This window comes from Numida meleagris, chromosome 10 (assembly GCF_002078875.1).
Source record: "Numida meleagris isolate 19003 breed g44 Domestic line chromosome 10, NumMel1.0, whole genome shotgun sequence".
Classification (NCBI taxonomy): Eukaryota; Metazoa; Chordata; class Aves; order Galliformes; family Numididae; genus Numida; species Numida meleagris.
Genome location: NC_034418.1, coordinates 7,152,876 through 7,168,346, shown reverse-complemented (window position 1 = coordinate 7,168,346; position 15,471 = coordinate 7,152,876). Strand labels below are relative to the sequence as shown.

Here is a 15,471-nt window from a genome sequence, read left to right as displayed (position 1 = left end):
CTTTCTTGGTACATTAGGACACGTTAAGGACAGTCGTCATAAAATTTGTATTTCCTTGCTGTGTGTGTTACATTCCGTGCATCGCTATGATTTGGAGATCATATTTAACAGTTTAAAGAGTGGAGAATGACAGACAAGTAACATTTAAATATGAAGCATGCGCAAAGCCTATCTGAATGTTTAACAAGGTCATTTTATTTCCACAAGCACAAAATAACAAACAGTTCTACCATGTCAAAATGTGCAGTAATTTTATTTGACAGCTACGATTATGGTTTGGGTATGCAGTAGCATTTATTGGCAATCCTGCCAGTTGGATATGATTGTGAACTGCACATAGTTAAGAAAAATGGGAACGCGTTTCTTTTGTGACTTGAAAGGCCCCTTTCAAAATGCTTCTTCAAATCAATAGATTTCTATACACTGCATGTATAATTCAGACACACAGAGCAAAGCAGCCAATATGCACACAATTGTCTCCCTATACACTCTTGAATGCTAATGTGAGTGCAATCACCAAAGATAGTTACAGAAAAAAGAAATGTTTTTCCTCTTTTTCAGATTACCAGCAACTCAAACTAAGGAAATTGAATATATGTCCCCTTTCTGGAATACTGTACTTCTTAAAACTCTGCAAAATAGAAAGCTTAGATATGAACCAAAAACTTCTCATTTAGTTGGGAATAACAGTTTAATGGCAAAAGCTTATCAATACTTTTCTTCATTTTCCTTTTTAAGTGCCTTCAAGCTTAAGTGGAAACAATGCCAACTTTTAAGCTTGCAATAAATACCAAATTAATAACAAACCAACACGTTTTGGGAATTAATGCAGTCTGTGTCAGAAATTATACAGAGCTACTCAAAAACGTACAAGTCTATCAAATACAAGGAAATGTTAAATAGCATAGAAAATATAGAAAAATACAGCTAATTTAACTTACCTTTTCTTGCCAGTGTAGTATGCCAATTATTGCCAGGATGAAAACACAGACACCAATTAAGGCTATAGCTGTTAGCAGCACTATGTTACTTGGGGTCAGATACAGCTTGGCACTCCAGCTATACAAAAGAGGAAAATCCAAGGAAATGTTAATACCTTTAATTAGGAAGTAGAAAATAGATTTCATTTATAAAGATCAAAATAACTTGCTAGTGTTGAGGTAAGTAGCAGCCTGGCCCACAAAAACCTAGTGGCTGTACTTAGAGACTGGAGCTTAATGGTGTTTACTGGGAAATACATAGCTTAATGTAATTATTTTCAAGTAATGCCATTGAAATTGCGTTTATTTATCCAGGGGTGCCACAGGCATCCTCAGAGACTGACTTCTTTGTCCTAGTTGTAGGCAGCAGAACCAGTTGGCTATGTCAGAAGAATGCTGGAAAGCAACAAAATGAGGCAGCTGAAGAACTTCTGGAAGGCATCCCTAGAATGTTGTGGGGTCCCCAGACTCAGTAACACTCTTTTTATCCTTTAGACATCCTGTTGTGGGAAAGCTATCCGCACCATCACCTGTGGTGAGGCAGTACCAAGTCCTCTCAGGAAACGGCATATTTATGTTAAAAGGAATGATAAATTAAGAATTTTTTTTTTTTAATGAAATCTTAATTCTTCTGGAATTCAATTCTCCACAGTTTAGTGTCCATAAGCTTGCTCTCTAAAAAAGCAGAAATAGCTTATGGATAAGATGACTAAAAAAATTCTTCATAATGCATACCTTTAAATACCTTAACACTGTAACTAAATTTTCTCCATCTGGCAGATGTTATTCCTGAGGTTAATTAGTAACTCAAGTGGCACATCACTTCTCAACTGTTATTTGTTCTGTAGTAAAATTAGCTGCTGAATCTGATGTCAGAATCATTTCTGCATGATAAACGCAACTGACCTCACTAGTAGATCAAGCGGCAAAAAGCAGCTGTAATATGTGACTAATGTTTTCTCTAGCAACGACAGAAACATGCTCAATTTCTGAGACAAACATTTTAATTTCAAAATGAATTCAATTTTGAAGAGCTTATGTAAGTAACCCCTTCACCTTTACTTAAGGAAGAACATTCATACCTGTGGCAACAGACACTGTGTTCAGAAGAGTGGAATTGAAGCTTTTGTATGCAACTGGGCAGAAGTTGCATGTTTGGTGAAACCAAAATGGTTGCTTCAATCATTACCACGCTTACAGTTTGTCAAAAATAATGCTGGTAAATCCAGCAAATACGTTATTGTATACAGGAGTTCAGCTGGTAATAGATATTAATTGCTTATGTTTATTACAGAAAATTATATGTAAATACTCAAAAATAGTCTGTCCAGTCACAGTGGCAACACCAGCAACAGAACTGAGTCCCACTCCTTCACTGCTTTTAGAGTCACTTTCTATACAACTTAAAAGAAAAAAGGAAAAAAGAATGCCTAATTTAAAATCTGCATTAATAATGTAATTTTGTGACATGCAATTCAAAATAATGAAATTACCTTCGAGGAACATTATGAGGATATGGGATGACTATAAGCTGGGAGTTTGGTATGATAGCTGTCCATTCTTGTTTTCTTACGGACTGAAAGTAAAACAAAGGCTATGTCAATTCCTAATAAGCCAACACACTTAAAAGCAAAGTATTGTCTCTACTGAAACATAGAAAAGGAAAAAAAACCTCAGAAGTGGTGGTTTTTTTTTTTTAAGTGATTTTTCCCCTTACATTTATGTAAGTCTTTTATTCTGAAAGCTCCAAATGACTTTAAGAACAACAACAAAGTCTAAAGCAAGAGAAGTGCTGTTAACATGAAACATCGTATCTACTCAAAATGCAGACAGAAAGCAACAACATAATAGGGAAAGAAAAAAAGAACCAATTTTACGAAGGAATTTTACCAATTATCCAAACCAGAATTTCAGCGGTAGACTGATACAACTACCTCATTTTTTAAAGTAATATAAGCAGATTTTTAAGGACTGTGAACAGTCAGAACCCTTTTATGTTTCACCTCAAGATGAGATGATCACAGTAACCTCTGCCTCCTATCGTATTGATCACGGTGCTTTCACTGAAGCAGAAAGGATTGCGTGAGTTTACAGGCCAGCCAGAGCAGCCCTAGGGAAATCTTACAGCTGAGACCATAATAATTGGACCATCAGGTCTAATGCACATTTATGAATTAAACAAGCACCATATGACGAACATTTATACACAACTTCAGTCATCTTTTAGTTTTACTGTTGGCTTTGGGGCTTACACTCACCTTAAAAACCAGACGTGCAAGGTGGTTTTCTTTGGCAAACTTTTCTGTATTCAAACTTACTTTGATATTCACACTTCTGAAATAAGTGTCATTGGCAATTTTTCTATGCAAACTCTATTATGAAAGGTTATACCAGAAATATTAGCTTAAGAATCATAAATTTCAACTAACCTTTTCTCCTAAAGGACGAGGAATGCCAACATACAAATGATCGAGGAAATTAGCACTACGTCCTAAGCCCAGCACGTTGTATGGCAACTGGAGAGCAAAATGTGCTGACTGGCTGAGCTGTCCAGCTGAAATGAAATTAGAAAATAAGAAAATAAGCTTTTTGAAACAACCCTTCCTATACAAATACATTTCAGGGCCAATTATAAAAGTGTTCAAGTAATAGTAACTGCATTAGTGACTTAAAAAAAAAGGCTAAAGCCCACATTTGCAAACTATTTGTGAGCACTTAATTGGAGAGTTGATTAAATGCTTTAGATTTATAGGTTAAGATGCTTCTTTTGAGCACCTTTTCTGTGTTAAACTTTGCTATTTGTTACAAGCTGAGAAGAAAAGAGCTATTCATGTTTGTTTAGACATGGCTAGTACCAAATCTCTTGCCCCATTGACTCACGAGCTCGGACTCAACATGAGAAGGTTCGCTTTAACTCTTGCTAATAGTAATCACTAATTATTGTTTTTTCTTGTGTCACAAAATTAGCTGAGAATACGCTCATAAACAAATTCTCACATAATAATTTGATTTAATGACAACAGGATTACAGTGGTTGCAAGTTACATCCTATCAAGAGCATGTAATTATTAAGAACTAAATGAGAGACTATATGGTAAAAATAACATTCTTTCTCTCCTGAAAAGGCAGTAGGAAAACAGAAGTGTGCAGTTATTGACAGGTTCCCTAACATGCCATTTCCAAGGTAGCCAATTACTCCATTTAAATAAAAACCTTGTAATCCTAATGTCTGGCAAACTGATTCAGATCCTCTGCAGATTCTTTGTTCATTCCCTAGAAGGCTTCTTAGCAAGTGATCTGGTTCCACAGCATGGATATCAGCATCTCAAAAACCACAGTGATTTCAGCCCTTCCCAGACTAATAAGTTTAAAGGCACTCCACCTCTGCAAATAGAATTACGTGATCAATAGACACAGTTTTTGTTGTTATTGCTATTGTTGTTTTTAAATATGATAGCAGTGTCAGGATTTTGAGTGTCAAATTTTTCTCTATTAACTTTGACTTTGTTTTAAAAACAAACAAAATGTCTAATACTTAATCATGCTATAACACAACAAAGAATTTGCTTTAAAATACTGTTTCAGTAATGCTGATTTCTGAAGGAGTTCTCCCAAAAGAACAAGGTGCTTCTGTAATATTTAATATTGAAAGGTTTTTAGAATGACTTTTGAGTGAAATACTTAGGATTATGAGGAGACTGTAACTTAGGTCTTCCTTTTTTCTTTCATTATACAAATGAATGTCAACTAAATTAAAGGAAATAAAAGAAAATGTCACACAGTGTGTGCAGTCAGCCTTTGAAGAGTTTAGAGAGTTAGATACCGCATAGAATTCTTAAAAGCACTGCATAATTTCATGGCTACTAGTACTGGTTCTTATGCCTACTTGGATAACGATGATGAAATCTTATGCTTCAAGATATAAATAAATCATTTGCAAAGGTCAGGAAGGAATGCTTCCTACTACACAGTACAAATACTTTTTTTTTTTTTTAATTTGCCTTAAAATTGGGAGAATTTAGTTAAGCAGGACTTGGGAGGATGGCACATAGAAGGTTGTAGTTTATTTTAAAGCCAACTGATTACAAATATGAGAGATCACTGAAACTTTCTTGCTTTATTCCACTTGCATCTATGAACTTCTATAAAAGTTTGGTAGTTACTTAAATGCTCCATTTAGAATTGCAAAAAAGTAATAAAAATGGCAAATGTTCATCTGAGAAGTGTAAAAACTTTGAACAACAATTAAAAATAAAAAAATTACTGACTACTGTTAATTTATTGCTTTATTTATTTTAATGTTTAATTACTTTATCTGAAGCTTACAGTTACTGATAATTCATTTACTTATGAAAATATTTCAAATTTAATGTAAACAGCAACTCTAGTAATTTGCTCTGTTGTAAAATAACTGTAGACAGATTTCTACCTATGCCAAGAAAATTTGAAACTACCATTCCATCTTCAGTAGGAAGGCAGGATTTATTGCTTACATTAAGACTGTTCTTTGAGCTTTCCGAACTGTAAGCAAGCAAGATGAAGAAAGGAGTTGCTGCTTCACAGTTTTCTTTACTTGACCAGTAAAACTGTTACTATAAACAGGAATTAAAAAAAACCATACACAAAGCAGCCTTCACCTGTACACGCTGTGTATTATTACTTTTTAATATTCCTTTAAAGGCTATTCAACACTGAAATTAAATTTTCTTATTGCTAGTACACACTGTCTTTTCTTATGCTTGTTTTTTTTAAAAAGCAATTTGGAAGTACCCAGATATATCATGCGGTATGAACTCAGAATATGGTGTTGACATAAATATTTTTGTTTTAAATTGCAAGTCAGTAAGTTTATTGCTTCAAAAAGCTTAGAGTAAAAAAAAACCCACACCATTTTAAGACATGGTTTTAAGTGGTTTCAGCCTGTCAGTCTGAATTTTTATGAAAAAGCTCATGATGTTAGGCAGCCAAACCTCACAAAATTTTTGCAGAGTTTGATATTCAAAAATTGTTCTGATCATCTCTGTATCCATCTCCTTATCTTTGAAGTCTGGCATATAAAATTTGAAGCGATCCATACCATTAACCTTTTGAAAGTCTTGTCTGAATACCAAATTACATGTTGTCTATAACATACAGTACTTGCTCTTTTATATCTGAATGAAGACATATTCCTTCTATTTCCATTATGCTGACATAAACTTGCTGAATGTCCTCAGCAGCTTACTTCAGGGTGATTACACCTAAGCCATATAAGAGCTCAAATGAAACGAATTGAACTTTATTAATGGAAGGTGATTGCATTTACATGTAGATGCAATGCTTTCTATTATTTTTTTTAAACGGAACTGATTATGTGTGATACAGGATGTCTGAACCAGCTTAGCTGAACCTACATAACTAGGTTCACAACACCGGTATTTTTCAAGTTTAAACAAGTTTAGAGTAAATACAGAGCAGAATGTATGAGACCACTACAAAAACTTCCAGACTAATGGAAACTTCCATTTCAGACCTGTAGTCTTTTTTTTTTAATTATTAAACTTCAATTAAAAAGCCTCATTTAGAAATTAAAATTATTAAAGCCATTCAGATTAATTTCTAATATAGGAAAAATATTTAGGCTTTCAAAAGTCCCCCAGATTTGATATATTAGAGGACTGAATAGCCAAATATATTTTCATCCAAGAAAATACTACATCATTTTGTCCCGTTGCTATGTTTTCCTCTAATTGGAAAAATGATGTATTTGTCAAAAGCTGTATGTATATATGTGTATGTATATATGTATGTATATAAATAGTAACTGTGAATACTATAAGTAGTATTTGTGAAGTATGTATTAACTTGTCAAAAAAAAATCCCAACCCCCACTCCCAACCCCTGATCCTACAAAAATGTAACAAAGAGTTGTTTAGTTTTAGACATACATTCTTTTTACCTGTTAACAATTTAGGTGGCTTTTCTGGTAAAAAAAACCACAATTTATTGTAGAAAACATCTTATCTGACAGTCACCAAAAACTAAAAAGGCTGGAAATCTTTCAGAGAGTTGGAAAATTGAATTTCCTCAGCTCTCATTGAAAGCTTTACTTTAGTTCCCTTATTACTGCCTTTGGAGTTGTAGCCTACTGATGAGATAACAAAGGAAAATATAGTGGAGTAAGAGATCCTTTTTTTGGTTATTAGTATGCAGAATGGCAACCTGAGTTTCTGAAGCACTGAGGATATTTCCCTCTTGTGACTTGGGTGTTTGCTAAGGAAATTCTAGATGAACACAGCACAACTTCACCTCTCGCCTTTTCCTACAATATTTTTTCCTGGAGTTCCAGAAAAAAATATGGAAGCGGATTGAATGTGTGTATTTGCAACTTAGATGCCTTAGGTGCTGCTGACATCCACAATACTTCTGACAGCCCAAGCACCAAAGCTGATGCAATTATATTGGAACATGTTTTCATTAATTACAACTTGACACCAGAAAATTACAGAGTAAAACTAGAATAACCAACCCTTTAAGAAAAGCAAAAATTATATGATCATATTATTGATATTCAAACCCTTTGCACAGGGTAAAGTTGTCTTATTTATAATGCCTTATATTTAAAGTTTGGTAATTTTGCATGCAATATTAAGAGTTCAAGAAAGGCTTCTATACAAAAAGAAGTTAGATAGAAAAACATACCTCATCTCCACCTGTAGCAACCAGAAAATCTCTTAACAGAATTCAGATATTCAATTATTAAATGACTCAAGCTTCTTCCATCTATAACATCTTCCTATTATATACTAGAATTCTACATAATGAATTCTGCACTGTCAAGCGTCTACTGAAATCAAGCTTTGTTTGCTTTTATCTGGGATATTCTTCAATGTTTACACTGTAATTCATTACTATTAAAACTGCTACACATGCTGTTTAACTAAATTGGACCGCGAGGTGAACACACATGAGAACACAATGCAACAACTAAGAGTAAACAGATTTCCAAAAGCCAGAAGGGCAGGACTTATCAGCATGTGAATGGTCCTTGTATCACGGAAAGCTTAAAACAAAACCAAAGCTTTAAAATGAAATGCAGTATTTATCAGTCCTCAGAACTTCAGCCATACAGCTAAAGCAAATTATGACTCGATCCATACAAGCAATCCAATGAAGGTGTTCACAGCATAATATTATGGATAGTCATGGATACTCACCTTTGAGTAAACACAAATAATTTACTGTTCTGTGGCTCCTGACCAACAGTTGTAAAATTTTTGGTAGACACAGGCTGCAACAATAACCCATACTAACTATAAAATCCAATACAGATCTACTTTGAGAGAGAAAATTAAGAAGTCCATATCAGAAGCTGCAGACAAAACACATAAATATATATCAACTTGATGCTCCAGTCCTGTTTAGTATGTAATTGGTACATACATCAAAAAACATCTCAAAAAGCTTTTTCTAACAGGCCCTCTCTGCCAGAGGTGCCCTTATCACAAAAATATCTACAGAGAGCTGTATTTTCCCTCAGCTGTCTGCCTAGTCAGCGTGCCAAGGAGTCAGCCAGTCCTGCTCAGGTTATGGAATTGCAGAGCTGCCAGTCCTATCTGTCAGTGCAAAGCAGCACACAGACAGGCTTCAAGGCATCTCGCCTACAAAGGAGAGAAAGTGAAGGTATTTGAGGGCTCAGATGTTCCATGGAAGAGGGAGAAAGAAAGCAGGAAGACAAAAAATGGATTGTAGTGAAAAGGGGAGAGGGAGCAGAGAGAAAACCAAATAAAAAGACGGTGATAGCTAAAGGTAGCTTGGTGTTCATGGTATAATGTTTCTACAGGGCTATTCAGCAATTTAACTTCTTCAGCCTTTGCAACTGTCTAATAACAGATTTAGAATGCTTCTCTTGCGCTGATGCTACAACATGAAATTGTCCTTGTGCAGATTCTGAAAATACTTCAGTAAATTAACCAGCTACTCTATATTAAAGTATCTGTTCCTATTTATGTTATTCTGAGTCTACAAGGATATTAATTCTAAGAAAACCAGTTGATGTTACTGATAATAAAATAAACGGAATCAAACTTATCAAGTAGGTACTCCTTTCAAGAAAACACAAAGGATCGTTATTTGAGAAGTAATGCAGCTTAGCCATGGTCAGAACTGTTAATAAATAGGGCAGTATAGACATAATCTGCAGTGATACTGGCCTTATCTAACTGGTATCAGTCTTTAAACAAACATATTCAAAACCATAGAGTAAGAATGCTAATTCATTATCACAAATGCTATTTTTTAGGATGCTGAAGCCTAAAATAAATGAAAAATAAACTAGGCTTGCAGGCTTGCATTTGCTATCTTTATTAAATTCAGCTCATGTATCTCCACCATGCCACAAGAACAGCTTTAATTTACTCTATGCTCAAGTTCAGCCATTGTACTCTAGTTTATGCCAGGTACTGTTGATTGAAGGATTCAGCTGAAAAACTCTCTCCGAAAAATATTAGAAAATCCTTAGAAGCCAATAAAAACCTGGAAATGCAGATGTGGAGCTGAAACTCCTGAAAAAATAAAAGCTCCAAGAGAAAAAAACAGGGAGAAGGCAAGTTGCAGGATCAGAGTGCATGGCTGAAATTAGTTTACCTGCTTCTCCCAGATTTACACCAGAACCTGATCTGATCATAAAATGCATTCAATGTAAAAGCTGTTGCACTTGAATTCTCTCTCAGAGAGGAAAGGTCTGTGGAGATGTTAGTGGAAGATGTAAGACCCAATACTGATGCTCATTTTGGCAATTGCTATTCCTTTTAGTTAATTTAACAATATTTCTTGTTGTAAGATTACAGGCAAATTGAGGAGTGTAGAAGTAAAAAGCCCTGAATGCACACTAATTATTATTCTGCTATCTTTTAACAACATACTGGAATGTTAACAGTAGAGAAAATAATTCTAACAACGTTTTAAAAAAGACTCTCAATTATGCAAATTTGCTGTAGTTAAGACTTGGCAGATCAAAGAAGTTTATAATGAATTTGATAAGGACAGCCGTATGTGCCTTGTTACTCTGTTTGCATGAATACTGCATACATGAAAGATACTGTATTTCACAACTAAAGACCTGCAGAATTAAGAACATCAGAAATAGAATGGTGAACATTCTGTCACGTATTCTGTGATTTACTTTAGCCCAGCGATGGAAGCATAACTTAAGGAGAATGGATTAGTTTGGTTTCAAATGGTCCAACCAATAACTGTTCCTCTGGTAGGACTTCTGGTAAAGACAGCAAATAGCATCAGCTGACAGGAAAACATAAACTGAATATAGAATGTTCATTAGAAAAAGAACAACACTGTTAGACACGTTACTATTTCAGAAAGAGATTATATAAAAAATGTAATTATAAACTATAAGATTCTCTCATTATTGCTTTCACAAAATTAAAAGATTTGGATATGGATTGTTCCATGATATTATATAAAAAATGGAAATAAATTGACAAAAATTAGTTTTAAAATGGTATATAGATGCCATGCTTTCAAAGCTTAATGTGGAAAAGATGTTTTGAAGGTTTATACATGGCCCAAAAATGCCATCTGGGTTTGGTACTGTCAGCCAATACACATGAAAGCCTTGCTTGAGGTTTTTCTTGGAAGTCAAATAGAATACGATTTGGCTGTAATAGACAATGCATTTCAAGATAATAACCTGTAGGCCAATAATTCCAGTTAGGAAGACATTTACTGAATTTTACAAGTAGGACTTGAGAAAGAAGAAAGTTTAGCTAAAAACTTAATATAATAGGTTTGGAAAATGTGACTTTGAGAAGCACTTGAAGGAATTATACAGACTCGAAAAAATCTATTAACACATTACAGTTGAGAAACTGATCAAAGAGTATTACAAAGTTCCCTGCAGCATTACTGTGAGGGTCACCCAATGCATTGGAACTCGTTACTGTTTTTTCATAATGTCAAAACAGAAAAGGAAATTCATCATGATTGGGCTCTGTTAGGTTTCTATTATTGCAAATATGGTAGTAGTGAAGATTAATGGTACTATAGCAGTATGAAATCATATTTGATAGATATTTCCCATAGTAAATTGTAAGTAAATTGAACTTTGCATTCCTAAAAGTAACCATCGTGAAAAGAACTACCCAACCTTAGGACAATGTTTTTTTAAAGAAACTACTTACTTTCCTTTCAAGAGATCCAGAAAACAAACAAAAACAACCAACATCCCCAACTCCCCAAGTTTAAGAAAATGATACATAAAATAGGGCCAAATTTTAAGTTAGCTTTATTCCTGCACAGATATAGGGAATTTCTAAGTTACTGGCATTCTTCCATGACACAGAGGTCAGTAGTTGGAACACCTTTATTTTGCCACTGGGTTACATTATAAGATTGCTTAAGTAATGAGTGCACACAAACCAATCCCATCTAAACTTGTAATTCTCTATTTCCTCAAGGTAAGTTTCAAATCAGCTTATATTGCTGTGAATTAAGCTTTTAATAGACATTTGGAACTTCAGACACCACAAATGCATTATTTTTCATCTTCTGATTAAGACTACGTCAATTTATAAAAATTAAGTTTTTTTAAAAAGCAGCATATCATAAACCGTACAGGTCTGCCGACCTCCAATCCTCTAGAGTTACAATATATGGTATCCCAAATATAAAGTGTCTAAAAGAACTGGATCATACAGATTTCTACTGCTGTTAGATGCAGTCTTATAAATGTATAGTATGACTTCACTTTAAATATCAGACTTGTAAGTCTGATATAGAGTTACGCACCAATAAACAGTGAAAAACTGCTCTGACTACATGAGGGTTGCATCTAGATGAGTATAATTAGATCTCAGAGGTTGTGTTGTAGTTTATTTGATTTATAGTCATTTTATAGCACTTCGCTAATGAAAAAAAGATCAGTTTGATGGTGTCACTAATCACTAATGCATTTCTCCATTTATACAAAGAAGTCTTTTTTTCTTGTTACTTAATCAGTACTTTTGATAACACGATTGGGCATAGGTATCTATTCAAAACGTACATGGCCGAAGGGATTATGAAGCTGTTTTTTCATTAAACAGGGGTACCAAATTTAGGCGGGTCCACAGTAAGTACCAGTGAGCCTGAAGGAATAAATACATCGTGCTTCCTTAAACTCACTGACCTCTTCATTTAGATGCACGTTCATTCAAAGAATGCACCAAACTAACTTCTAGTGGCAGGCTGGAAAGAAATTTTGTAATCCAGAAATTACAGTAATTTCCAGCAGCTCTAACAACAGCTGTCACAAAGGAGCTTTATCTGATACCTGATATCCATATTCTCAGAAGACAGCCCTGAAGAATAGAGGTGCAGCAATCAACTGCAAGTAGCTTAGATAACAGCAGAAAGATTAGTGAACTCAAATTTTTATTACACAAATTCATGAAAGAAAGAGCTTTTATTAAGATATGAAGATATTTTCAAGCTGCTTACACTTTTGCTCTTTTGAAAAACAAGCACTTAAGTCTTTTAAAAAAGGGGTACAATAATATTGCTCATCTTCAGCAGTGTTCTTAGTAGTATTCTTAGCATTCGTTCTTAGTATTCTTACCAGTATTTGTTCACAAACTCAAGTCTACAGTCAATACGCAACATGGGAGCAAAATAGCTCAAAACCCAAGACACCCAGCCATTAAGAAGTACAGAGCAGAAAAGGCACACCAGTGAGCATTAAAGTAATATGAACAACACAGTAGCAGTCTCTAAAAAACTGTCCTGAATTAAATTGCCTTCAAAACCAGGACAAAGTGTGAAACAAAACATGTCTGGATTTACATGGTGATGAATCCCGCACCTCTCTACAAGCAGGCCTACTTGCTATCTGGCACGTGCAACATTTTTGAGCCTTATCTTCTGTTTCCTCATAACTTCTCCACAGTACGCTAAGCTTTTTTTTTTTTTCCCCCTGCTGTGCTCCTTTGTTACTGCTTGGGCAAGAACATTTCAGGCTACAGCTAATTCCAACTGTGTGTTGACCACATGGCCAGCCTGAGGACAAAACCAGACTGAATAACTGTTGATCTCTATGTAAAGTCTTTTTCTCATGTGGAATTTTTTTTTTCTAACTAGCTGTTGAATTTTACAGAACTGGTAGTTTTATTTGTGGCATGTATTCTTCAATTACAATTAGCTTCAGTAGGCTAGTGTATTCAAGTTATTTGGGAGTACTTAATTATGCTGTCTTTTTGGTTTTTTGTAAGTTTCACATCCACAAGAATCTAGACTTTTAAAGGATAAGGAGAGAGATCTTGTGCGGACCTTTGCCAGTGTTTTTTTGTATGGTTAACAAGATAGGCTGTACAGTGACTTGGCTCTGACGAAGTTTGCCAGCCGTCATCTTGCTAACTGCCAATAATGAGATATGCTAGTTGCTACCCACCAGAACTGGCTGCCTAAGGGCATGGGCCTGATACACTATCTCTTAGATTAACTACAAATCTCTAGATTTACTGTGGGGTTCTAAGTGATTCTAACTAAATAAGTGAGCTCTTAGATTTAGCTTATAAAGAAACCTTTCAGAGCAATGAAGCGGAGAGCAAAACTGGCAGAATAATTAGTTTGTTAAAATGAATTTGTACAATTAGAAAAAAAATACTCAGAATTTTCATATTGGCAGTAATTACCAGCTTGAACAAAAATGTAGGCTTATAGTTTAAAGCCCAACTTTAAGCATTATGAGTACAGAAGTACTACAGAGTATTCGAATATGTTTTTGCAGCTATCTGGTACACATTTCAGGTCATGTTATTTCTCTATTTTTCCTAGGGTAGAATAAACAGTTCTGAGCACAATGTTCAGGGTGAGAGCATTATCACTGATTTAGGATCCAAAATATCCACATCTCTTTCCTCAGATTATTGCTATTATTTAGCAGTGTCTACTCTTGTGAAATTATCTTACCTGACCCATTTTTCAGGTATCCATTTGCGTCAACAGTTGTGTACATGATGTAAGGACCAGGCTGATTAACACCAAAAGGCTAAAAGTGAGAAGGAAGGGAAGAGAAGCGGGCAAAATTTTAGGAACAGACAAAACTCTACTAATAAAAATACTAAAGCAAAGACAAACTTTTATAGATTAATGATTTCTTTAGGATATGGATAATTTTGAAGTCTTGCTATTACTTTGCCCATAGCAATATGTGGAAATTCATTTTCAAAATAAGGCTCATCAGTTGTCTAAGTACTACTCAGTTTCTCATGAAGAAAGCAATACTATTCAGTCCTATGGCAAAAGGTTTAACGTTTCCTACAGAGCTCTAAGTATATTAATAATCTAAAACCTCAAGTTGTAACTGCATGTTCTGAAAAAAAACCAGCACTCATTTAAGATTTTCTGAGAATGCTCCATCCTGATGGATTTTCTCAATCTAAAAATACTATATAAATTCAAAATTATTATCATTATTCAGCAACGCTTTATTTAATTAAAATAGTCGAACAATTAATTTTCAAGAACCAATATTCTATTTTAAATTATTTGGAGAAAGACGATGTGCTTAAACATCAAAGTACAGTTATGGGGGGTAAAAAAGGAAGGAAAATCAAAGGGAGTTGTGGATTATTGAGTGATGAACCGTGTCATGTACCTGTGTGAGAACAGGATGAGCTTACGTGGGGGGGAAATTATCTGTTAAGGTAGGAGGGACAGGGAACAGCTACAAGAAAAGATTTTAAATAAAGGTCTTTTTTTTCCTTCTTTTTCTCTTCAGTGAATTCAAGCTGATATTATGACATCCACTTCAGTAAAAAGACCTTTCAGATGAGTGACAGAAAGAACACTGAAGAAGAGACGATGAATGTTTTGCATCATGCCTCAAAAAATAGTAAGTTGTAAGCCATAAGAATAAATAATGATGATGAAAGACAGTATCAAATCTTGGAAAACAGTAATTGGCTAGAGTGAGGCATAAGGAGACAGAAAAGATGATGTTAATGCAAAACTATGAAAGATGAACCTTATTTGATGTTAAAATGTGCATTATTATTATTATTTTGGCCAAGTAGTTGTATTCTCACATAACTGTTAGGTATGTTTTTTTACAGTGAAGGCAATAGTATTTCAATGATCTTGGCAATCAAGTGTTCATCAACATCTGTAGAACATCTGCTTTCTAAACCTTCTCTTCATAATACCACCAAAAAACTCTTACTATTTTGTAGCAGAAATTAACCTGATGTCTTAAAAAAGGCTTGAAGAAAAAGTTGGTTTCCTTTGAAGTAGGTTATTTTAATTTTCAAACTATATTTCAAGTTCACATTTTTGCAGAGCTGAATTGCAAAAGCTAACTTTGATTCCTGAGTTCCCCTTCTAGGCCTTTCACTGTGAATATTGCAGTTTGCTAATTGAAAGTTCCATGGGTGGTTTGCAGGGTCTCTGGAGATGATAAAAGATTTCAAATAGAATTAACACATCTACATGTAGCTAATCTGCAGAACCGTCAAAACCA

At 34.5% G+C, this 15,471-nt stretch overlaps 1 protein-coding gene across 1 annotated transcript in view; it reads right to left on the bottom strand.

Annotated features, from left to right (window-relative positions):
- ITFG1 (integrin alpha FG-GAP repeat containing 1) overlaps positions 1-15,471 on the bottom strand; it is a 75,252-nt gene that overhangs the window by 4,576 nt on the left and 55,205 nt on the right. Inside the window, exons 14-17 of the mRNA XM_021408309.1 lie at positions 13,923-14,001; positions 3,410-3,534; positions 2,474-2,556; positions 942-1,059 (exon numbers count right to left, since the gene is read on the bottom strand). Coding sequence (XP_021263984.1) covers positions 942-1,059; positions 2,474-2,556; positions 3,410-3,534; positions 13,923-14,001 — 405 coding nt within the window. The remainder of the gene's footprint in view (positions 1-941; positions 1,060-2,473; positions 2,557-3,409; positions 3,535-13,922; positions 14,002-15,471) is intronic.